At 36.3% G+C, this 25404-nt stretch overlaps 1 protein-coding gene across 2 annotated transcripts in view; it reads right to left on the reverse strand.

Moving 5' to 3' along the window:
• Positions 1–10427: 10427 nt before the first annotated feature.
• The window catches only part of LOC142352084 (trypsin-1-like), a 65564-nt gene continuing 50587 nt past the window's right edge, over positions 10428–25404 (reverse strand). For both annotated transcript variants that reach the window (XM_075404449.1, XM_075404448.1), the window contains one exon: positions 10428–10578. In XM_075404449.1, the coding sequence (XP_075260564.1) occupies positions 10430–10578 (149 nt within the window). In that variant the 3' untranslated portion in view covers positions 10428–10429. The remainder of the gene's footprint in view (positions 10579–25404) is intronic.

Consider the following 25404-nt stretch of genomic DNA (forward strand, 5'->3'; position numbering starts at 1 on the left):
CACTAGAAAATTGACGGTTACAATCTACCTTATTTTTAAGGACTTCCTCGTCAGCGGGGGCGTGGCCTTGGCGTCTTGGCTAGAACAGTCGCTAGGACAACTTTTCCCATTCTCAGGAAATACGTTTTACCGGCAGGTCGAGATGTAATCGAGTCAGCAATTCCCGAAATTGGGGGTGTTTTTATCAGGACAGACTTTAATTAAAAAAGCAGTAAAGAGGACTGCAAATTCAACAATACGGAAACACGTTGGTGTTGGGGGTATAAAAAAGAGGAAAAACACTAAACAAAGTATTACTCAACAAAAAGTTTGCAAAGACTCTCTAAAGAACATTGACTAATCATTTTCCTAAACAAACGTTACACAGAACAGTCAAACATCATGAATTCGTTTTATCTAGAATTGATATCCAACGCTTCTTCTCAAGTTTACCCTCAAAATACAATAGCTTTTTCACTAATTTTTTTTCCGACAAAATTGAACTTTAAGGATCATTGGAAGTAGGATTAGTCGAAGTATCATATCCCTGTAAATGTTATAACATTGAAGGAGGATTGATGAAATTTCACTACGATGAGAAATTGGAACGTGTCTTCGCCATTGAACCAGCAGGTTTTAACTCTATGGAAGAATTTGCGAAGAGTCCTAGAGATACACTCAAAAAAGCACGACATCCCAAAAACTTAGATTCTCAATTTTCTATCAACTTCAACAAAAAAAGTTGAAGACTAACTTTTTGCAGTAGATGATCGCAAAATGTATCTTTCAGCAAAAGTTTGGCTTTCTAAATTGGGTGTCGAAGCTGAGAAACCTGTTATGCCTTATTCGGAAGGATTATACAATACCAAATCCTGGGCAACGGCAGATTTCCTTTTTGGCATTACTGGAACACATACAGTTTTACTCTACTTGGATATAATTGAACCCTATTCAGTTGGTGATGTGAAATGTCCGCTTCTAAGATTCTTCCCAATCAGACACCGAGATAACAATAAGATTTTTAAGAGATCTCGGCTTCTGAGTTATCGCTCTTTCGAACACTTGAGATTCCATAAAGTAATCAAATCGAACTTCCACAGTATACATGTAGAATTAAGAAACGCAGCTGGACACCTTGATTCCTTCTTCCCTATTGGTCAAGTTCAGCTAACCTTACTTTTCCAGAAAAAAATCTTGATAATTTCCTGAATTATCTTTATAAAAAACGGTCGGCTAAAACGCAAATGAATTTTTTGTCTCACTCTATGTTAGACTTCTTCGGGAAAGTTCCAATTTTAGACCCCAATCTTTGGTCCAATGAACAACAAACATTTTCAACAAATTCCTTAAACGAATCAACAACCGAATTTCAACTGGAAACTGATCGTAATATTTTTACTGACTTGCGATCCTCTCGGTTATTCATCAGAGGAAGGGTTATTAAAGGAGATCGAACATGTTTAGATAATGCCGAAGGAATTTTATTAGTAAACAATGCTCTTTATTTGCTTTTCTCTAATATTTAGGTCTATCTAAACAATGAACAAGTTCAAAGTGCGAACTCTCTTTACGCCCATCAAGTTTTTGTCTGTGCTGAGTTTTCAGGGACAAAAGGAACGAAGGAAAGCTAATCTCAATGCCAAGGATATCGATACGAGATTGAGCCAAATAATTTTTTCAAGAAGAGCATTTAGAGATACTGTTTTAAAAAAGATAAAGATGAATTAACATTTTATGGTCCCTCAGCAATAGGTTTATTTGCCTGTGAAACTCTGCTTCTCCCAAATGTCAATCTCAGACTGAAATTGATTCCATCATCTCCAGCATTCTATACGATCGATACTGGTGGGCTGAACTCTGAGGCTTCAATTTTGGAAGCTTGCCTCTTTACTAGACAGGTAGGAATCTCAGATAACTGGATGAGAAGTTTCAAAAGCAGACTGCTGCGAGAAACTGCCATACTTTACTATAATGAAGAACTTCCAAAAACGTTTATCAAACCCAATGGACAGAATCATTTTATACAAGAAAATAAATTTTCAAACAAACCAATTCGAATGATTAATATTGTAATGAATCTGAATAAAGAGTTCAGTTTAACATACAACACGAGTCCGTTCCATTTTCGTAAATTTGGCCTTCGACAAATTAAAATTGTGCCTGGGAATCAAACTATAGTTAAATTGAAAACGGAAAATCGTGTGAGGGCTTATGCTGAAACGATGAAAGCACTCAAGTTTGATGATGACGGTCCTAACATTCAATACAAGGATTTTGAAAACCATTTTCCGTTATTTTTTGATCTTACTTCAACACAGGAGGCCATTGTCGAAATGCACTTTCCTGATGTATTTGGAGTAGGAGTTCGTTTAGAGCTCTAATTTGCTAACAATTTGACCAAAACTGTAGAATTATTTGTTAGTGGTGAACGTATAAGTTCCATTGCATTTGATAAGGAGTGATCAGTTACTAAATTTGGATAACCAACAACTCTTACATGCTGTCCACCGGTTGCCACACCTAAAGTTTAAATATCTCGGCTCCTTCCTTGCTGATCTTCGACCAAAAAAATTACCTATAAACACGTTTTGTATAATCAACAGATCCATCTAATCAACCGGGCTCCCACTGGATTTTGCTAGCCGATAAAAATGATAAGCTGTTCTACGGTGATTCGATGGGAGAAGTTTTGGAAAAATATGGCATCAGGACAAAAGAAAACTTTGTTTCATTAGTACAGGAAAAACTCCAAGATTCAGATTTCTGTGGTTTATATGCTATTTATTTTGCAAATGTATTATTTTCTAAAATCTCGTTTAAATATTTAAATGATTTTCAAATATTGAAGTTCCCTGCTGATGATTTGTAAGTTTTGACAACCAAAATCTTTAATTGTTTAAACATTAATCCGTAAAATGATGCAAATGTTTTTCAAAACTTTGTGTTACGTTTTGTAAATTTTGCGCTTAATTATTTGTATGTTTATCTATATCTAATTCAGCTAATTTATACAATGAGTTTTCTTCAAAAGACATTTTGTGAGGTAAACAGTGAATTAAAAAATATATAAAGCGAAAGAAGGCAAGAAATTTACAAAATCTAAAGAAAATTAGTTATATATCTAAAGGAGTAGTGTGAGTTTCGTCTTCACAGACTTTACGCTTGGGATAAATGTATGACAATCCCGCTTTTTTGGGTTCATATGCGCATACTTTCTTAATGCCGATTACGCGAAATCCTCGGTTCGTCGAATATACTCGCTCCTCATCAAACAATATTTTAATGTATTTGGCTAAGAATTCCTTGATATTGTTTTTGTTGAGCCCTTCCTGGATAATTTTACAGTATCTGATTGCTCATCGTAACAGCAATAAATTTTTGAGCACAAAGCAATCATTTCTGAGCATCTAAATTCTTCTTTGAACAAGCCTGGGGGTCCTCTTGTCAAAGTTCGCATGCTTGTTGCAACATTCGCGTGGGAAAAAGTTGCTGCTTGAGTTTGCTGCAAAATTATAACTGCAGTCGCTCTTTCTCATCCAGTTCCACAACGATTGCATTTCTGGTTGAATAATTTTATCGCATTTTTCCTCACTAAGCGCCATGTACAGACTGTCGGTATCTATTTCAATGAGTTCGTACTTATTTTTGTCGCAGAAAGTGGAGAAAAAATTGTACTTGAGTTGTAACATTGTAAGCTTAGCGTACTGCAGAATAAAAAAATCAATTATTAATGGTTCTTTATGTATGATACGTGTGTTGTTTAACTCCACTTCGTAAATCTCTTCTGGCAGCTGATTTAAGCTCATGAAAAATCTGTTGTTAATAAATTTATCCACTTGAGAACCTTTCACATATTTTGTGGTCGTATGCCGGCTACGACCCATTATCTGATACCCGTATGAACTGTTTCCTATGAGCTTCATGGTTTCCGCAACGACTGTTGACTCTTTGTTTCGCTCTCCTTCGCGGCGCGCGTCAACGTTTTGCACAAAGAACTGGAAGCAGCGGCAGGGAGTGTATTGTAGGAACCAAAAAACGTCTCTTAGAATCACTCCTTTTTCCAGATAAAATAAGAAAAGGGGTGTAATGATTGGTCCTCTGTCAAGCTGGAAACTAGAAATGAAAATTTTTTGTTGTTTTGATAATAACTTGTGTCGCTCAGCAAATTCTTTCATATGGTCCCCAATGTCATCTCATCCAAATTCACAACTCTTAAAAATAGGAGGAAGGTCTTCAAAATGAGGGTAAAAGTGCTCGGGGACTTCGAGGCTGCAGTCAACCACTCCAAACAAATCTCTTCGTTTATTTTCAATAAGAGCATTTTTGGAAAGGGATTGCGGAAATGGAAATTTCATGTTGTTGAACTCTCTAAATACATCTATGTTTTCCATCCTCCACTCTTTCCACTGACACTCCCAATTTTCAATAACCGTGTATCCTGATCCCTGCAGATATTCTCTTTGATCACTATCTCGTTCCCGTGTTTTTAATCCGTTCTCTATATCTTCAAATAACAACGGCTTTTCATCTTGACAGGGACAAAAGTGAAAGTAGCATCCCATTGCCTCAAACACTGTGTTGCAACGAGACCAGAAGCCATCGACAAAATAAGTTTCAAATTTTTTCTGTTTTTTTGTGACTGAACTGTGAGTGTCTTAAACCTTCTGGACGAAAGCTCTGCAAGTAATCGATTACTTGCTGCTCAAACAAACTCCTCCAGTTCCTTTTTGGGTGAAACTTGGCAGTGTCGTCGTGGAACAATTTTGAGTCCTGTTGGCATTTCCTTGGTCATTGAGAACGGGTATAGTTGACTCGCATCAAAGCCCACAATAGACTTGCCCACAATTTCGGACTCTCTAATCTTCGTTTTGCCAACTTTTGCATATCGGGTGAAGATAATCGAGGGTCCTCCCGTCAGCCATTTTCTGATATAGTTATCATATTCCTTGTCTTGCTCTGAGAACGGAAAAAAATGCAGCGTCTGTGTATGAATGGAGATTTCTGTTTGCCAAGTTGGGAAGCGTATAGCCCAGTTTCAACATATCAATTTGTTTTGAGTGGTAGAATTGAATCATTTTTGTCATCGCATCAAGAGTGGGCACGACGTCTTTGTTGTTATACCACTTGAGAAAATCATGGAATGTGTTCATGTTCTCCCTTTCCCAATTGGCTTGTAGTTCCCGGTAGTTTTCCTCTGCATTTTTGGGAACTGTTTTTAATTTCAGCTTCCTTAAAGCTTCCTTTTCTTCAATTCCTCTTCTTTTGCAATCCATGAACTTATCGTAAACGACTGACAAGACGTTATGGTTTTTCAACTTACTCCAGAAACTTTCAATTGATGGCAGTTGGGTCTCATTCAACTTGTCAGCACTGTCAAACCAGTCATAAGGGAAAAAACTCTGCTCTTCACTGGATCCATAAGCTTTGAGGGAGTTATCCTGAGTTTTAGCTCTTCCCAGGAAGTTCATAATGTCATTAAATTGCAAACCAGGAAAGTTCATCCCAATATATTTATTTCCCATTCGGATTACTTTGGGAACAACTTTTTCTCTATTAAGAGATGATGCCGAAGATATTCTTTTTTCAGCTTTAAATCATACCTAGAGCTGTTTAAACCGAACACGGGGATTGTACTGTAGTAATTCTCCAAATCTTGCCTCAAAAACGATAGAAAATTGAGCTCACTTCGGTCTCTAGTAGAATTGGAATCCTCTTCATCCTCCTCGCCAGTTTCTGCTTCATCATTGACGATTCCTTCATTCTCTCGCTGGGGATTTTTATCTCGAGCAAGCCAATACTTTTCTTCAAGTCAGGAAATGAAGTTTTGTAATTTTTCCCTAATTAGAATTGTGCTTTTTTCTGCTATATTAGTCAAGCTGGATACAAAATTACGGATTAGTTGAAGTGGATCTTCGTTGCAAAGAAAAATCGGCTGGGTGAGTTGATTCGAAGTTATTGACAAATTAATGGGAACATGTTTTCCTATCCACGGCGTCAATTCTGTGTTTCGGATTGTATTGTCGGGGACTGTTATTGACTCGAAATCGAATATTATAAGACGAGAAAACAATCTCAAATCGAGCGGAACATTATTTTTTGCATCTCCCAAACGTTCAAAAACAGTTTCTGATAACTGATAGACTCCTGTTGTATATTTGTGTTGCATGTTTTTGGAGAAATTTTGCATGTGTCGCAATAGGTTGAAGGATCTGTCGAAATACTGATCGCATATGCAGCAGCGGAATTTTTTGAGGAACTTGTTGATGTCCGCTGTCCAACAGATATGATTATCATATTTTAACAAAGATGTTGTCTGTGCGCGCTTTAAGCAGGATCGACGAATAAGTTTTGCATATATTTCAGACTGATCGTCAATGAAAATGGTATAAACTTGAATGATTCCGTCCGTCGGCTCTTTAAGAATAAGAATATCATCTTCATGTACTCCTGGAAAGCTGTTGCCATCTTTCCTTGTTGCTGAGAAAGACATATGAGTCAACTTTTCTGTATTCTGCTGTAGAACAACGCTTCTATTTAATTCATATGCCAATGCACGAAACATGCACGAAACATGCACAAGTTGTCTTGGTAAGGTTTTATTTCGCAGTCGGAAACCAAAACATTTAATTAAAGGATTCCTCAGTACAGATGGTGAAATTAATTGCTGAGTGCAGCCAAGAGGAACACCAATCAGGAGAAATGCAAAGAAAGTAACGTTGTGAACACAAAAAAATTTCCCTTTCGTATCTGGTTGCTGACTAATAAGATTAAGAAGAAACTCTTCACTTTTCAATTTCGATTTGATAAAACTGAGATCTGAGTCATCAGAGAAGACAATGGGATTTATGAATACGGGGTTGTTTTCTGCTAATTAAAAGTATCAAAATTTGTCAGTGTTATGCACACTTGGAAGTACAAAACCAAAGGAAATGTTATCTTTCGCTGAACTGGGTAAATTGTTGTAAACTAAATCCAATTTGTCAATCACTGTTTCATGGCTGAGTTCGACTAACTTGAAGTTATGCACTTTTTTCTGGACAATTCAAGAACCGAGTCTCGCAGAAAGTGTTGAACGGTTTGAAGTTCAGTATGAAGAGAGGGAGAGTCTCCATAGATAGATGAGTCAACGTCCTCGTAGGTGCTAGGAATTGAACGTTGGTGACTGTTTCGTTTGTGATCGAGAAGTTGATAATATGTAGAGAAGGATAAGGGACAGCTGGTACCTTTTCTTGATAACCAGAGACGGGGCATGTACTGCAGAGGTAATGTGTTTCTGCAGTTTCTCGTCGTCCGGAAATGACTGGTTGCAATGTGAGCAAACTTTTGCGTGACGCTTCTGATGTCTGCTCCTATTGGATTTCAAAATAAGCTTATCGCAAGACTTGCAAAATTCTTTTTGGTCCGGTTTTCGAGACATCTCTGGAAATAAAATAAATTGTAAGATTAGAAGTGAGCAAGGAGGAGTAAAAGTTGTTAAAATAAAAAATGCAATAAAATATTTGTACGAATTTGTAAAGATTATTGTACTCAACTGCAATCAATTCTGTAAATCAGAAAAATGAAAATAAACGAAAATGAAAAGTTCTTTGTTAAAAATGACGTAATTATGACAATATAATGACGTCATTGTGACGTACTATGATGTAATCGTAATGTTTTGATTAATTGTGACGATAACATAGTGACTAATTGTCTACTCACGTGAGATTTTTATGATCAATAACAGATGACACAATAGATTTGTTATTAGGAGATTTCGCAAAGCAGATGTCATTTACCTCCAAACAAATTTAATGGGATTACGTGAGAGATTTCTTACTTACAATAAAGATTTTGAAACTACAAATAAAGTTTCTGAAATTACAAAATTGTGTGAATAATGGGAGTAAATTAGAAAAATTTAGGAAAAAATTTGAGTATGTTTTTTCGAATTTTGGGTAATTTATCGAAATATTCTGATGAACCTGGGTATTTTCAGCACAAACTGGTTGATTTTTGTCAAGAATTGGGTATATTTTGGTCAAAATTGGATATTTTTTGATAGGAATTGGGAATTATTTACCACGAATTGAGTATTTTTTGGGAAGAATTGAGTATTTTTTGCCATGAAATGGGTATTTTTCGGCCAGAATTGGGCATTTTTTGGGAAGAATTGGATTTTTTTTTTACCAGGAATTGGGTATTCTTTGGCAAGAATTAGTTATTTTTGCTTAAGAATTGTGTATTTTATGTCAAGAATTGGGTATTTTGGCCACAAATGGGAATTTTTTGCGATAATCGGGTATCTTTTGCAAAAATTAGGTTTTTTTTGCCAGGAATTGGGTATTTTTTGGCAATAATTGGGTGGTTTTTGGTTAGAATTTGGTATTATTTTACAAGAATTGAGTCGTTTTGGCAAAAAATGGTAAAATTGTCAAAATTTACCTATATCAGCACAAAATTGGGTAAATTCTAGTGAGTTGCAATGAAAAATGATAAAATAGTATTCTGAAAAAAGACTAAAAAGTTGTAATTGTGATAATTATGCGCGAATGAATAAAATGAGAGAATGCTTAAAAGGAAAAGTTCTGCAGATATATTTTACTAAGTAGATAAGATTAGCTGAAGTGCATTAGAGTGGAAAACTGGATGCATTTCCCTGGGGGTAATTAAGATGATTACCCCTGGGTAATTATGATAAGATGATAGGTCTATTGTTATCACTCTCTTTTATAGGTACGTCTTTGGAAAATTGATGAAAATAGGCTTTAGGTAATCTTTATACATATGCACGTCTTTTTACACCCCCACTCTTGCTCACCCTCTATTACTAACAATTGAAAGAAAGAAAGTAACCGTTCAAAATGAGAAACTTGACGAATCGGATAACGAACGTTTTCATAGAGAGTGTCTTGGAGTCCATACTCAGTATTCTCTAATGGATTTAAAAATCTAACAAAAAATGAGACTTGTTAAAACATCCAAAAAACTTTTTTTTCCAAATTTTTATATCTAATTTTGAATGCGTTTTTATTAATATTGAATTGGTTTAAATTGACAGCAAAGTTGAATTGATTCACAATTTTGCCTTGAAAATAGCCACTGAAATTAATATAGTAGTTTATCAAGTCTACAATATGACCTTGATCATTTTTCTTCGGATGCAAAATGATCTGAAACTGTTTTTTCTGATCTCGATATTTGCTAGGGAAGCGGTAAAATCAGCCAGGCAGCAGAAAAAGCAACAGAAATCAGCCAAGCGGTAAAATCAACTATGTGAGACAATCTGCAATTAAATCCTATTTGGTAAACTTGAAGGCTGCCAAAAGCAAAAATTCATGCGAAAATTCACCCTGACTGAAATTGGACATCAAGTTGCGTACGATAGAGAGACGGCAGTTTACACTTAAGTTGATGATATGAAAACAGATTATTACAGATAAAGGGCGTAATATTGATAGAAAAAAAAGAAGAAAGCGAGTTTTTTTCTTGTCTTAGTTCTTACAGTAGGAATACATAATGACTAGGATATTAATTCAAATTTATACCTTTTAAAGTAATAATCAAAAAGTAGAACTAGAGTAGAACATACCGGAGAATTCTGCTGAAGGTACTCAAATCGGTACCCAAAAATGATACTCCACTGAAACCGTTTATTGGAAGAAGTTTAGAAACGCGTTCAGGGCAGCAGTTTATTTACAAACTACTTACACTTTTAAGTCAATCTTTTTATAATGGAAGCAAAAATGTGCATATATGTTAGATGAACTCATTTGCTGCCAAGGAATTCACAAAAGTGGAAACAAATTGTTCCAAATATTTCAAATGAACGGCACATGATGGTCAACTAAATTTTTGTGTAGAAAATATGTAGTTTAACAAATAAAATCTTAAACGAGCTAGTACTTGTAGTACTTAAGAGCCCCGATAATATGCCGCTCATTAAATAGAATTTCTTTAAATGCTAACGTATCATCCATACGATTGTTTTTGTTTATAAACTTGAGCGAAAATTCGACTCGTTTATCTATCAAAATTATTACATAAACTGTTCCGCGGAGTATACTAAACGCAATCTATCGATACCATCGTATACATAAAATTATTACAGGCTTTGAATGAGGCGGAGCTATCATCCTTTAAGAACTGATATAATTTAGCGCGATACAAAACTCCGGAATCAATGGTCACCATTCCTCTGCCCGAAGTAGTTATGGTCCAGGATTAAATTCTGTTTTGGGTCAGAGGGGGCAGACTTTGACTGGACTACGAAATTGGTCGTACTGAAAATAAACGCCCAGTATCCAAGTTCGTATGGTTTTTTTTGCTAGCAACGGATTTAATTCAAAGTTTTTTTTCAAAAAAGATTTATTTCTTGATTTTATACTGCGTTTGCATGATAATAGTAGATATTTGTTCATTCTTTATTTGACCGAGCCAGATAGCCCAGTTATCGAACTTGCTTTCATTTTCAGTTTATTATGTTGGCTTTGATCCAATCAACATATACTTGAACTCTCGTGTGAACACTGAACGCAGTGCAGTTTGGTGGTCCCCAACTCACGAGCCCATATAGACAAATTGGGTTTCCTTCATAGTCCATTGGGAATGTAGGGGAGCCTAAAACAAAACAAATAATTGTTTTTCAAATTAACAAAAAATAATAGCAAAAATATATCACAAAAGCGTTATTAAGGCAGACCCGAGAGGGCTCCTTTTACAGCCTTAAGGTATGAAGAGTTAGAGCTATTTATTTCTGCGCGCGAAGTAGGCTTACCTACTTCTCTCAGGCTAACCGTCTCTATAAAACACTGAAGATAAACTTCAATTATAACAGTGTTTATAAAGAGTAGCACCGGAGTAAGAGGTATACACATCGTGCAATGACTCTAATAGACAGACTACAATTAGTGGAGGTAGGGCTATGTAAAACAGAATAGTGTCTTCTCAGTCTTTTATTGGCTAGAGGTGTACATCCAGTAATTCTACTGCTACATCTATCCGGAGTTGAGAGTTTTAATCCCAAATTGTGAGTTGTAGCTGAAATACGTTGGATGCGCCATCCTCGGCGTGTGTTGGAGTCGGCGACTCGTGTCGTCGTCTGAAGTCCCTGCCAGTGAAAAACTGGCTAGTGCCGTCAGTAAATAACTCACAACTTTTGTAAATGTGGAACCAGTGAAGGTGCCAGATACAGGTTGTGCTGGCCAGTAACATCAGTCCTCTAACGGCACCCAACTATATCTCACTGTCCTGTAGTGAGAATTTGTTCCCAGTTGGAAGATCGCTTGTAGTTTAGTCTCTGTCGGTTTGTACAAGGAGATTTCTGTTTATCATCATCTGGTACGAGTTCAGCTTTAAACAGCTTTTCTTTGGTAGAAATCAGTCTTTTAGCTACTTCTGTGCGTAAGTTTAAGTGTGAGTAAGCTCCGACCGGAGAAAAGAAGAAAAGATCTGATCTGAATCTTCAATTATGGCAAAGAAGAAAAGAACATACACATTAAATACAGTAAAATATCAGAAAATAGAAAGCAAAGTAAAGACATTAGTGAGTTTTTGAAGAGCAGTGCGTCTTCTATTTGTTGGGTTTGTGGCCCATTGTGGTGGGACAATGGACCACTAACGGAATTCAAACTCAAGTTCAGGGGCCCCAAAAAAGTCCAAGAATTCCTTGTCCCGCGCTAGGCAAGCGGCGAGAGCCCGAGGTTACAAATCGATGTTGCAGTGTGGCTGCATCACCAATAGATAATATAGGATTTGTGTCGCCTCCGGTGCCGGCTCTCTGTTCGCCAACTTGTCCGCGATCCAGTCCTTGTAGAGGAGGTTGAAAGTGTGTCCATGCAGACACTTAATGGTTCCGCCCTATACGAACTGGAGATATTCAATGGGGAAATTGGGGAAATGGATTGGCCTGAGAGTCTTGGCATACAGTGGTGTGAAAAGGACAAGGTTCTTGATCGGGTCAAGGTTTTGTAAAGTGCCCTCACAGTAGTTGGGTTTAATGATAAAGCTATGATTAGAGTAGTAGGGCGAAATAAACAATTTATTGAAGTACGAATTTACGTGCACTAAGTGGTTCGTCCTGTGAAAGTGGTTTTGGACAAAGAGGTAAAAGAGGATCGTGCTCAGCATCTTTGTCCGGTTGATCTTGCGAGTTTGGTTATTCACATCCATTTGTGTTGGATACGAAAACCAACTGGAGGAAAAAGGGGTCGTATTTCTGGTAAATGCGGTAAGAAGCAACATCTCTGGTAAACATCGTGTTGAAATAGTCGTTCTGTCGGTCAACCACAGCGAACCAATTTTCTGACGTGTGTCAAAACTTTACTATCAAGCGGGGAATGATTGGGAAGTGGAAACAATCTAGATGGAGGTCATTGTCTCGACCCTCTTTCATTTATTTGTTCTCCAATTGCCCGAGAAAACACGAGCTGGCCGTCGGTTTCAATGTATTGTGAGGTCACCTTGAAACATAAAAATCCAATAGGGGACATGAATATCATGTTCTGTGTTGATGCCCAGAGTATTTGTGTATTGGCGAAATTTGAATTTCGGGCCAGGTGCTCAATGGAAGGTGCTCTGTGTGGGAGAAAAGGGGTTTGCTCGCTGCTTTGACAATGAGGGCTCTGAGCCTCTTGACGGACTAGCTGTGAACCAAGCTGATCACTCTGACGCCTGTATCGGTGAAATTCGTAACGGACATATTTTGTGGGTAGTTAGTAGGTTGGGGACGTCTTCGTTGTAAAGGGTCCTTGGTTTGGAAGTTGTCGTTTGAGGTTGGTAGATTTTAAGGACTAGGCTGAGGGAAAGAGGGTTGAGGTCGTCGTGGAGGGGCTGTGGGCACACAGTACCTCGATTGGTAGATTTCTGAGGGCTGCGATGCTGGCGAGGGCATCACAGGCGGAGGGTAAGAGAGAGGTTGTAAACGGAGATGAGGGCAACATTTCCTTCAGGAATAGGCCCAGTTGGGGACAGCTGTCCCTGGTGTTGAGCGGCCTCACTGTTTGGCTAGAACTTTTTCGGACCAAGATGAGCTGTGCGGAGGTTGTTTGCGGTGGCTTTGGCACCGATTGTTGAAACGATTGAGGTGGCTGCGCACCGATTGCTGCTCCTCTAGGAACGATTGGAAATTGCTGCTCCTCTAGGAAATGATAGGTCGCACATTAGCTGATGGAGAGCTTGTGTCATTCGCTTTAAATAAGCGCAGCTCCCAGATGATGATGAGGAGGTGGCGGTTGAAGGCAGTGAATTCAACCGCGAGTATGTTGCTGCGTCTATGAGGAGGCCTGGCCCATCGAAAAAAAAGGCGGTGTTTGCATCTTGCAAACTGGTTCGTGTACAGGAGGAGGCAGCGCCAATAGCGTCATTGGCGAGGGGACAATGTCGTCGACATCGGGCGTGCTGAGATCATGCGCAATCGGATCAACCTTCAGAGGGACCGGTGAGCCTCCAGACTGAGGGTGGGGTTGACAGCGGTGGTGTCTGTGAAACAAAACGAGTGTTATATTTGGTTACTAAGAAAAATTCAAATAAGTTCTTCCGGGTTTTCCTGAACATCCTAACAAAATTATTTGGATGAAAGGTGTCTAAGTGTAGTGATTTAAAATCAGGTTTGTTTTGTGATTCTATTGGTAATTCAACGCATTCAAAAACTGATGTGAGTAGAGTTGAAGCTCTATTTATGTTGGAGTTATTTTTAACAGGGGAGAAGTCCTTTTAAAAAATTTCAATTTGTCTCTGCATTAGATTCAATTCATTCTGAGAGTGCGGAGTGCTACTATCAACAGAGCGTTTTCGTTTTTTCTTTAGTGATGGTTTCTTTTGTAGTGAGAAGAATCTGTTTGTAAGCAATGAAAAAAAGTGTGCGAGAATACGTCTAAAAATCCGGACGAGATAATCTTAGCTAATGCGATATTAGGTCTTGAAATTAATTTTAGATTATATTCGTTAAGAGGTGCTACGGAATAGACCAAATAAACACTGAAAAAAATAAAAACTGTCCAAAATATAGCTTTTTTCAATATGTAACATGGTAATCCAAAGATTCCGATGAGGGATTCTTTTGAATATTTGCAAATGATAAGATTTAGCCAATCAAGACGGCGAACTGTAAATTCTTTTCCTTCGATCAATAGTTTATCAAGAACAATTTGTGTAATTTTTTTTAATTGTGAAAATTGTGCTTTTAATTGTGCATGTTTTGCTAAATATCTTTCGTTTTATCTATAGAGTTGGTCCAATTTCTTTGGCAGTAGATATCAAGTTGCTGTGCAGTGAAATCAGCGTGCGTGACGCGTTGTTCAATTTGATTGGCTGTGAAGGTTTTTACAAGCTTTTGCGCTTTAATTTGGTAAGGCCTTAAGCGGTATGACTCATCGCCATCCGGGTCTAAATCGATTTGCCGATCAAAGTTGTCAGCTTTACAAGGCGCTTTAATAGATAATGGAAATATTTTACGTAGTACTTGATCTACAAATAGGAGTTTGATGTGATAGTTTATAGGTATACGCTCAAAACGTTGATTTAAAATATATAAAGTGGTGAAGATACAATTTTACATTGGGAATGTGGAATTACGTTTATGTTTTCACTAGTGGCAAAAATGTCTCTTTTACCTGTGATAAGGAATCCGACAAGAAGAAATTGAAAAGATTAAAGTGGTTTATTTTAAGTCAAGATCAATATCGCAAAGTTTTTTATATATAGAAAGGCTCGTGTGGTCCATATCCAATAAAACGCGACTATTCAAATCATCAAGTTTGGCATCGATGCGTACATTTGAATGGCGAATATAAATTCTTCTTTGTACTGAATAAAAGTTTGTTGATATTGTGTAGCGCAATAAGGGCGATCCTCCTTACATTTATATATAGGTGTAATAGGTATTTCGAAGCGAGAGAGTGCTGATTCATCAGAAAAATGGTCTTGAAAACATTCTGTATATTTATGTGTATTATGTTGATGTTAGGAATTAGTTTTGTATTTTGTTAGAGTTTCAATAAAAAAGGTTTTCAAAATTTTATAATTCGTGCGTTTGATCTACCAACGTCGAAAATTCGACAGTCATTATTCGGTTCCCAAGTGACCGCTCTTTTAATACATGAATGGTTTTGGGGACAGCACCACCTTTCAAAATTACTTCTTGTGCTTGGGCTGCGATAGTGCACACTTTCTGATTTTACGTCAATTGTGGGTATAATGTTTGTTAGTTGCAGTGACCTACTTAGTGTATCGATGACATGATATTCGGATTTTGGGAGTTGTCCGGAGCAGTTAGCTCAAGTATTATCAGCAGCATTTGGGATTTAGTCATGGTCCCTTGGATTATATGACTTTTGCTTTTCAACACGAGATTTGCGTGTTGAAAAGCGAAAAGGGCGAAAGTGATATAATTAAAAAAAGCCTTGCTTGGCTGCAATGTTAGCTTGCCAGCGTGAGTCGTTAAGTATGTCAAAGTGTATGAAATGTGGGTGATAGTGTTGTTTATTTAAGAGACCAATGCGTGCAAGTTCTCTGCGAGCTTCCATTTCTGTGGGAAAGAAAAATCTTTAAATATTGTTAAAAAACAAATTATTGTGATTATACCGAAAGCCTATTTTAAGGTAGATTTTGTGGCAAAAGGTTTCCTATTGCTAAGTTTTGCATGTATGGTGTATGCGTGTACTTGAAGGGTTCGAATTTATGAGAAAATGCGACTTTGGCGGGTAGGGCTTAAAACTCCGCTGGTTTGATCTATTTGGCCGATTATATTGAGTTATAATACTGCATAATTGTGACATGTTTTGGAGAGCAGTCATAATGAGTGACAATTAGATTTTGAACTCATGATCTAGGGGCTGAGATGTTACGTTTGTCTATTGTGATTTTTTGTCCCAAAGGTAGTGGAGAGGAAAATAAAAAGTTACTCAAAAGTATGATTAAACTTGTACCCTGCTGTGTTTTTTGTGTATCTGTCAAGTTTATAGTTCATCTCTTTGCAAATAAATGATGAAGCGTTTGTTTTTACCGAAAAACAGGTGGAGCAACGGCTTTTGGGTGAAATATTATTCTGTATTGTTCATAAACAATTTCAACTCTTTTTTGAGTAGATTTTGTGCTCTTTGTTGCTGTACTGGTGTTGTTTTATATGACTTTGTTATTCTTTGTTTAGCCCAATTATGTAATTGCTCACCGTTGTTATGGTCTCCAAAGAGGGTAAGAGCGGGTACTACAAACTTTGGGTCTAGTTTAAAGGTAAAGCAGTTTAAGTCCTGTAGTATCCGGTTGCCTTCAGATACAATGGTGATTATGTTGATCGGGGTTAGGAGTGGGGGGAATTTAAGGTAAGAGTTATTATGACTGGATTACCTTGAACACTAAGTTGCAGTAAACATTGGAAAGACGGTGATTAATTGACCATATTAAGTGAGTGGTTCCATTGAGCTTGTGATAGAATGCGTTCAGTTTTTGTTACTGGTCCTTGTGGCCGAGTAAAGGGAATACAAGCAGTTTTTGACGTAGTTAAGGATGATAATTGAGAACTAATTGGATTAGAACTATCTGATAGGGGACAAAAACCTTGTGATGTTTTGTATATTTTGATACCGTGTCTAATAGTTTTAGAAATTCTCAGCTGTGTGTTTTGCTTATGTTAGTAAAAGTACTCGGTTTTGTGGAAAACTGTGGTGTGTTAGAGTGTTTTATTATTTCTAGTTGTAATGCTCGTGGTTTGAGCAGGTATACGAGGTGTTTGCAAGCGGCAGTTAGTGTCCAGTAGGACAAGGTCTATCTGCAATTTTGGTATTAGTAATGACCGGATATGGGTGTTCCTCAGTATCTTGTGCTTCTTTTTTTGTCTTCTGACTTTTTATTGAAGCGTTTAAATGATGACTCTTTGGAGGTGCAGTGTTTAGTAGCGCCGCTGTGAAACAACATGGTGAGAGAGACCTGGGGGCACTGGTGTTATTGCTGGGCTGTTGATTAGGTGACAAAATTCTGACGTTATGACCCAGAGCGGGACTCTGATCACAAATTGTAGTCATTTGAGGAAGGAATGACTCTTATAAAAAAGTTTAAATGAGGTGTAATTATTCGGATTGCTGCAAAGGGTGAATCTGGTACGAGGACATTGTACTGCTAGATGAGATTTTAAAAAAATCAGTAGAGAAAACTGTTACCAGGTCTTCGATTGTGTAATCTTTGCGTTCAATAGAAAAAACTATGCGTTGGTATTCAGTTTTGCTTTGTGAACTGCTGTTTTTGTTCATCCAGTTTATATAATTTATATTTTATATAATAAGGTCTTTGATATATTTTGTATCGTAGGAGGCTGGGATAGCGTCTAATTTAATTGTATACACCTTATCAGTGTAAAGAAATTTTGACAATTTATGTGTTGCTTGTGGTTGAAAGAATAGGAGATAAAAGAGGCAATATGTTCGTTTTTGAAATCTTTTATGTAAGAAAATCATGCAAAACAAGTTTGTGAATATAAAAAATGATCAAATTTGTAAAAGATCTCGTAAAATCGTAATTGTTTTGCGTTACAAGTTCGGATGTATCTGAAAGTATCAGCGTATGGAGTTTTTTGAAACAACACTTCAAGTCTGTGTTGCTAAGTTATTGGCATACCTGTCTGTAGTGGAGACGTGTGATAAATTTCAGTGCAGTTAACTGAAAGTTTGATTATTGAGAGAAAGCTGCTGTGAGCTGATCTGTTATGGTTTTTATTAGCTGGTCTGTTTGTGCTGCTGTGAACTTGTTGAATCCAGGATAATTTTTCTTTTTTTGTTGAAGAAAACTAACAAGGATATTACTAAAGAACTGTGCTGTGAGACACTTCTTTGCAAGTTAGCAAGAAAATGTGAGGGAGAGAGAGAGAGAGAGAGAGAGAGAGAAAATTTGAAAAACTTAGAAATGTTAAAAGAGAGAGGGAGAGAGTGAGAGGGTTTTAAAACAGAGCTGAGAGAAGAGTGTTTTGAAGAGAGTTTGATCAAGAAAAGAGAGAAACAGATACCACTGTTGCGAGCAAAGAGAACTGTGAAGAATTATAGACGATGCGATTTGGCCTGACCACGACTTTTATTGAGGAAGAAGAAAATTACCGAGCCATATCTCGTCAAAAAATTTACATTGGGGAATTGTCCCCAGAGCAATCTGTGTGTCGGCTGCTATTTTAATTTCTAGTTAATTTACTTTCTTTTGTAGTCGTGGTGAACGACCTCCATTTTCCTCTATTTTATCTACTGATAGAGGGGTTTTTGTGGTTCTGCTAAAGTAGCAGTTGAAAAAATAGTTTTTTTGTTATGCTAGCTTAAGGAATTATTTTTTTTTACTTTTTACAGTGTAGGTAATTTTATTAGGAGGGGGGGGGGGGGGGGGGTGAAGCAACTAGAGGAACTATCCGAATCATCCCCCTCGTATATGAGAACTACGCGTTTGTATTTTTTTGTGATTCCTATTGATAGAGTATTTTGAGTTTTATGCTAAGTTGTGTTCGGCTAACTAAAGCGAGAGATAAAAACTTAAATGTGATTACGTTGGTACATGTGTCTGTGTGTAATAATAGTAAAGCCGAATTTTTTACTGTGGTTTGAAGACCCTGTTGTCAGAATTCAAGCTTCTTAATATGTAGAGTCAACAAATTCTTGTCCTGCTGACATTAGTATGTTTGCTGTGACAGCATTTGAAAAATCTTCTGTGGTATAAGCGGCGTCGGTACCATCAAATGGTCTCAAAGACTCTTGGATGGATATTGAACCACCTCGGTAGTGGAATATCATTTGTGCGTTTCTTCTAACAATTTTTGAAGGTCTTTGTGTTGACGCAAATTGAAAAAAATTTTTGTTGGTTGAAAATTTTGTGAACTAAATTGTCTGACAATATTTTCTAATTGTTAGGGGTCATTTGAATTTTTTGATTGTTAACTGATGATGGTTGAATAGAAGTAATTAAAAAAACAGTTTCAGTCTTTAAATGAACCGAGTTTTGTCTCTGTAAACGCGGTAAAGGTTTTTTTTGCATGAGATGAATTTGGGAATTGTGTTTAATGAGTCCAAACCGTGTGTTGGTTCAGTTGATTTGACGGGTTGTCGCTTTTTGTGATTTTCGTCTTTATTTGTTGTTGTATTATTAGTATTACCATAATAAATATCATTATTATTGTAATCATTGTTATTATTGTTTTCTAAATCTATCATTGGCAGAGTGTTTATTGTATGTGACGAAAAAAGTGGTGCGTCGTCTAATAGTCTAAAGTTGAAATCAGTTTCTGTGGTTCCATTCAAATTTGAATCCATTGGTTGTGAGTGTACTATAGTGTCCATATCATGTTCATTTGGTGATACTCCGAGAGACGTGTTTGTGTTTTCTGTGATATTAGTGAATGTGAATGCTTGGTTTTCAGCATTACGATTTTGTACCTGGATCTGTTCATGATTAATTGATAATTTTTGTATAGATTCAGATGATACTTCTGTAGTAGTTATAAAAGTTTCTGGCAACCAGTTTGCGTCGTAGTTGTATTGTGACGCTTCTGGAAATCTAGCCATCAACTGAGGGTATGTGTTTGCTTTTAGTTTTATAGCTGAAAAAATATGGTGTACACGGCTCTTTCAAAACCTTTGTATAGACCAGGATAAGAGTGTGAGTTTATCTAGTAACTCTTCTTCTGGTAGGTCTGTATCTTTTACTGAGCTAATTTACGTTTTTAGGAGTTGGTTGAAATATTGAATTACTTGTCTAGCAACTTTTGTGTACAATTTTTTGTGATTGTATTTAGTCTTGATGCTAATCGCCCTAAATATTCAAATAACGAGTTTTTAAATGCCCTGCTCTATCAGATGGCTGTAATTGTACGTACACGCCATTGAGAAATTCGAGTAAAGTTTCTGATAGCGGACTAAATAAAGTTTCTCAAATTAATGAGGTGCAAAAATCAGTGAGGGGATCACAGATAAAGAGAATTGTGCCTCTTTTGAGTTGAGTTCCATAAATGTCAATTAATTTTGAAAGAAAACCCTTTTGATAGACTTCTGAAGCCTGATCAGGTAGAGAGAGAGAGAGAGAGAGAGAGAGAGAGAACAGACGGTTGATCAATTAAAAAAACTGGTGTTTAAGTTGTTGTGATGCACTCAAAATTATGTTTTGTTTATCTTGGTTTTGGCAGTGTGAAATTTCAGGACAGTTTCAAAATTGCGTATGAGGCGTTTGGTCTGTTGTGTAAGATTGGCTTATTGTAATTCCTCGGAAAATTTATCTGATTGTGATGGCGATTGGCAAGAGTGACGAATCATTTTTTAGTATTGAGCGTTTCTATTTTAGCCCTTTGTTTTGATTTGTATTTGCTGGAATTAAATTTCCCCTTTTTTTAGTTTTAAGTGTATAAAAAGGTATAAAAACTAGCTCTATTTTCCCTTCGAAAGAGAGGGTTGTGTTTTGTGTGAGTTCTTTTTATGATTAGAATTTGTTAACAAAAAGAGTAAATTGACAAAAAACAACTTTCTTGGTAAAAGTTGCAAATTACTTGGCGGCCGTTTGCTTCTTTGTTATGTTTTTTTATCATTGGAAAAAATTATAGAGAGGAGAAGCTTAGTTTAATTTCTGATTTTTTTAAATATCACAGATCTATGCTTGTCATCGTCAAAGACGGTCGAGCTTGAATTCGGTATCTTTTTCCAAATATTGAAGTAATAATATAACCAAAATATTAACTTGTATTCAGAGTAACAAGATCTTTAGATTGAAATTTTAATCTAATAGAGTTCTGGCATTTGGTTGATTGCACCCATTAAACTGTTCGCTGCTATTGCTATGTGTAAAAAGAGGAACAATTCGAATTGTCTGTCTGTTTATATACTTTCCTGCTTACATTAAAACAAATCTGTTCAAATTTTTTGAAAGTTTTTTTAAATTTGAGTTTAATTTAAAAGGTGACTTTTTTCACTATTGGATGATCGTCAAAATTAAAGGTCTTCTTTTCCCTTCAGTATGCATTAGCGTTTTCCATTATTAGCTGACCTCTTTCATTTTTAATTGTAGGCGGTTTGCTCGTTTTTCTCACTTTTTGTGACGTACCCCACTGCCTCAATTCAAAGTGAAGATTCATAAATTAAATATTGAAATCAAAAATTCAAAAAATTCGGGCATGTGATTTGAGAAAATTATTATACTTAAGACGCATATGAAACAATTTTTTGATTTAGTTAATCTGAAGAGTTAGTCACCCTATATACTTTGCTGTCAGAAAGCTCGACTGATTCCGCTATTTCTAGAAGGAAAGGAAACAAAAGTTATTCTGTATTTGATTAAAAATACAGCTATTCTCTGAAAAAAAATCAATCCAAAAACATTATGAGATACAACTTTGAAAGAACTAGGATGAAAAGAAGAAGCTAAAAATTTGTGTACCTGAAACTGGCGTTGGTGTAATCAACCAAGTGTTTTTTTTGTGTACGTGCGCGTCTTTTTTTGTTTCCTATCATAATTTAACCAAAATCCAGTATACGAGATTTGCGTTTCATTTGATCATATATATTAAAATAAGGAACACAAGACAAAAATTTACAATAATTGAAATGCAACTGTTCTAGATCAGCTATTTTCAGAGGAGAATGAATACATACAGACATAAGTCTACATAGGGAGACAAAACTCAATTACAGTACAAAAGAGTTCAGGCAAATCCCAAAAATTCGTCCTACACCTTAGCGTTTACGGGTACAGCAAAGACTTTTGATAAAGCGATCATCACGTACATTAAGTAAATGATATTAGTCGGGTGTATCAAATTTTCCCTAAAAAAAGAACTGAAACTCATGTCAAGGAAACAACTTAGTATAACAGCACTTAAGAAAAAATAAAAATACAATTCGATAATAAGAGACTGAATCTTTAGATTGGTGAATGAACTCTTACAACGGTTTTGTCTAAGTTAAGTTTAACATTTGAAAACAACTTACAATATTTGAGTTTTATAAGTGGGTTTGTTTAGTAAACTGATTTTGATTCTCTTTCCTAATGGACTAATGTATCGTAAACAACGTCTCATTTGCAGATTATAGATGAAATGCAGAGTTTCGCTGAAAAAAATTGAGCCAATTAAATTTTCGGGTGTACAAAATTAGTTTAATATCCCAAAGTAAAATCTTATTCCGATTCCAGGGCTGATTGCTCCATCTGCTGTGTTTTGGTAATGTCAATCACATTTTCATTCCCGTTCGCGATTGTTGTGCCCATCGCAGGAACTGATGACGTGCTACAAGAGGGAATTTTTGCGCAAATTTGATTTTGAGTTAGCAGGGCGGGAGGTGCTCTGTTTTTTGCCTACTACTGCGTTTTTTTGCCTTTGATTGCACCCATTAAACTGTTCGCTGCTATTGCTATGTGTAAAAAGAGGAACAATTCGAATTGTCTGTCTGTTTATATACTTTCCTGCTTACATTAAAACAAATCTGTTCAAATTTTTTGAAAGTTTTTTTAAATTTGAGTTTAATTTAAAAGGTGACTTTTTTCACTATTGGATGATCGTCAAAATTAAAGGTCTTCTTTTCCCTTCAGTATGCATTAGCGTTTTCCATTATTAGCTGACCTCTTTCATTTTTAATTGTAGGCGGTTTGCTCGTTTTTCTCACTTTTTGTGACGTACCCCACTGCCTCAATTCAAAGTGAAGATTCATAAATTAAATATTGAAATCAAAAATTCAAAAAATTCGGGCATGTGATTTGAGAAAATTATTATACTTAAGACGCATATGAAACAATTTTTTGATTTAGTTAATCTGAAGAGTTAGTCACCCTATATACTTTGCTGTCAGAAAGCTCGACTGATTCCGCTATTTCTAGAAGGAAAGGAAACAAAAGTTATTCTGTATTTGATTAAAAATACAGCTATTCTCTGAAAAAAAATCAATCCAAAAACATTATGAGATACAACTTTGAAAGAACTAGGATGAAAAGAAGAAGCTAAAAATTTGTGTACCTGAAACTGGCGTTGGTGTAATCAACCAAGTGTTTTTTTTTGTGTACGTGCGCGTCTTTTTTTGTTTCCTATCATAATTTAACCAAAATCCAGTATACGAGATTTGCGTTTCATTTGATCATATATATTAAAATAAGGAACACAAGACAAAAATTTACAATAATTGAAATGCAACTGTTCTAGATCAGCTATTTTCAGAGGAGAATGAATACATACAGACATAAGTCTACATAGGGAGACAAAACTCAATTACAGTACAAAAGAGTTCAGGCAAATCCCAAAAATTCGTCCTACACCTTAGCGTTTACGGGTACAGCAAAGACTTTTGATAAAGCGATCATCACGTACATTAAGTAAATGATATTAGTCGGGTGTATCAAATTTTCCCTAAAAAAAGAACTGAAACTCATGTCAAGGAAACAACTTAGTATAACAGCACTTAAGAAAAAATAAAAATACAATTCGATAATAAGAGACTGAATCTTTAGATTGGTGAATGAACTCTTACAACGGTTTTGTCTAAGTTAAGTTTAACATTTGAAAACAACTTACAATATTTGAGTTTTATAAGTGGGTTTGTTTAGTAAACTGATTTTGATTCTCTTTCCTAATGGACTAATGTATCGTAAACAACGTCTCATTTGCAGATTATAGATGAAATGCAGAGTTTCGCTGAAAAAAATTGAGCCAATTAAATTTTCGGGTGTACAAAATTAGTTTAATATCCCAAAGTAAAATCTTATTCCGATTCCAGGGCTGATTGCTCCATCTGCTGTGTTTTGGTAATGTCAATCACATTTTCATTCCCGTTCGCGATTGTTGTGCCCATCGCAGGAACTGATGACGTGCTACAAGAGGGAATTTTTGCGCAAATTTGATTTTGAGTTAGCAGGGCGGGAGGTGCTCTGTTTTTTGCCTACTACTGCGTTTTTTTGCCTTTGATTTTCCGCTGGAGTCTGAGAAATCCAAAAATTTTGTTTTTGGTTTCGCTTCCGCTTGAGCTCGCGCTCCTGATTAGCAAATCGGGGTAGCTCTCTGTCACCAAGAGACCTGTTTTTGGTGATGTGCTTTGACTGTGCTCTGCACCTTTGATTGAGATTGCAAATTCCTGGTGGTGTCTCTTTGATCTTCTCACTTTTGGGAACACTGATTCTTGGAAATCGTTGCAAATTAGACATCAGCAGCATTTCTGTCCATCAGCAGTAAATTGCGTTCTATCTCGCTATGATGATCCGGTTGCTTTCTTGGATCTATTTCTCTAAAATTTGCTAGATGGGCTGATTCTTCCGTTCGGGGGATCAGTTTGCTCAATTAGTTTGTATAAAAGTACTGAATTTTTGTTATATCTAGTATTTGCATCCTTAATTAATATAGTTTTCATGCCTCTGATCTCTCTGTCGCTTCAAAAATCAATGGTATTCCAGAGATCATTCGTACATTTTCGTTACGCGACACTTTTTCAGCATAAAAACAACATATTTTGGAATAATTTTCCTTTTTAAGGTGTCTCAGTTCTGACCCGATAATACGTTTTTTAGTGTTGTATTTGGATTTCACCCGCAGTGAGCTTTTTATGGCAATTTTTTTAAAGCTTTTTGAATTACAAAATTTTACTCTGTAGATAGTTTCTCTCACCGCGTTTGGAGAGATAGTGATAGATTTGTTGACAATGATTTGATGTTTAATGCAGAATAGTCTGCGTTTGATCGTCTGGACTCTTCTTTCAACTACAACGATTGCCAAATGGTTCTTAGCGGGAGCGTCTATTAAATTGATGGTATAGGGTCCTGAAAATTGTACTAGTAGAGCTACATGCCTGATCAACAATGATTTTTTGTGCAACGATCTCATTTGTAGCCTTGATTGAAATGTGTTATATATTCACGAGCAAAATCTCTATTGATACTAGTAAGCGGAGTTCTTAGTTTTCATCATCAATTATTCGGCAGGCGAAGTCTTCTGTACTTCTTCGTTTGTACATCTTTCATTTTTTTAAAATGTTTCTTTTTTTTTCTTAAATTTTTTGTTTCATTTTTTGAATTTACATTTAGGCATTATCTTTTCTATCTTTTTTGTCGATCAGGGTACAAGTTGTACCGTCGACTGCTTTTGCCAAAAAGTTTCAATCGATGTTTCAGAGAGTTGGGTCTTTCACCAAGTACCAGGCTGTAACAAGTGAAATGATTCGACCATAGCGTCTTTCATTGCATGTGGGACAGCAAAATTATTCTCTACACACAAATAAAAAAGCTTGTCGTGGAAATTTTTCCAATATGAGTAGATGTATTTCGACAGTCGGTTACATATCTCTTCGTCTCCAGCCAATGCGAGATTGCGTATGTCTTTCAATACGGTATTTATTGAAAACGTTGATAGTGTTTTAAGGAACTCGGCTTCTCTGGATCTGTTCCTTAATGGATTTACCACATCACATGATTGCGCTAAAGGGTTGCTTCCGATTAAAAAGTTGGGATCGAATTTATCTTCTAACT

Source organism: Convolutriloba macropyga, chromosome 13 (assembly GCF_964194025.1).
Source record: "Convolutriloba macropyga chromosome 13, txConMacr16.3, whole genome shotgun sequence".
NCBI lineage: Eukaryota > Metazoa > Xenacoelomorpha > Acoela > Convolutidae > Convolutriloba > Convolutriloba macropyga.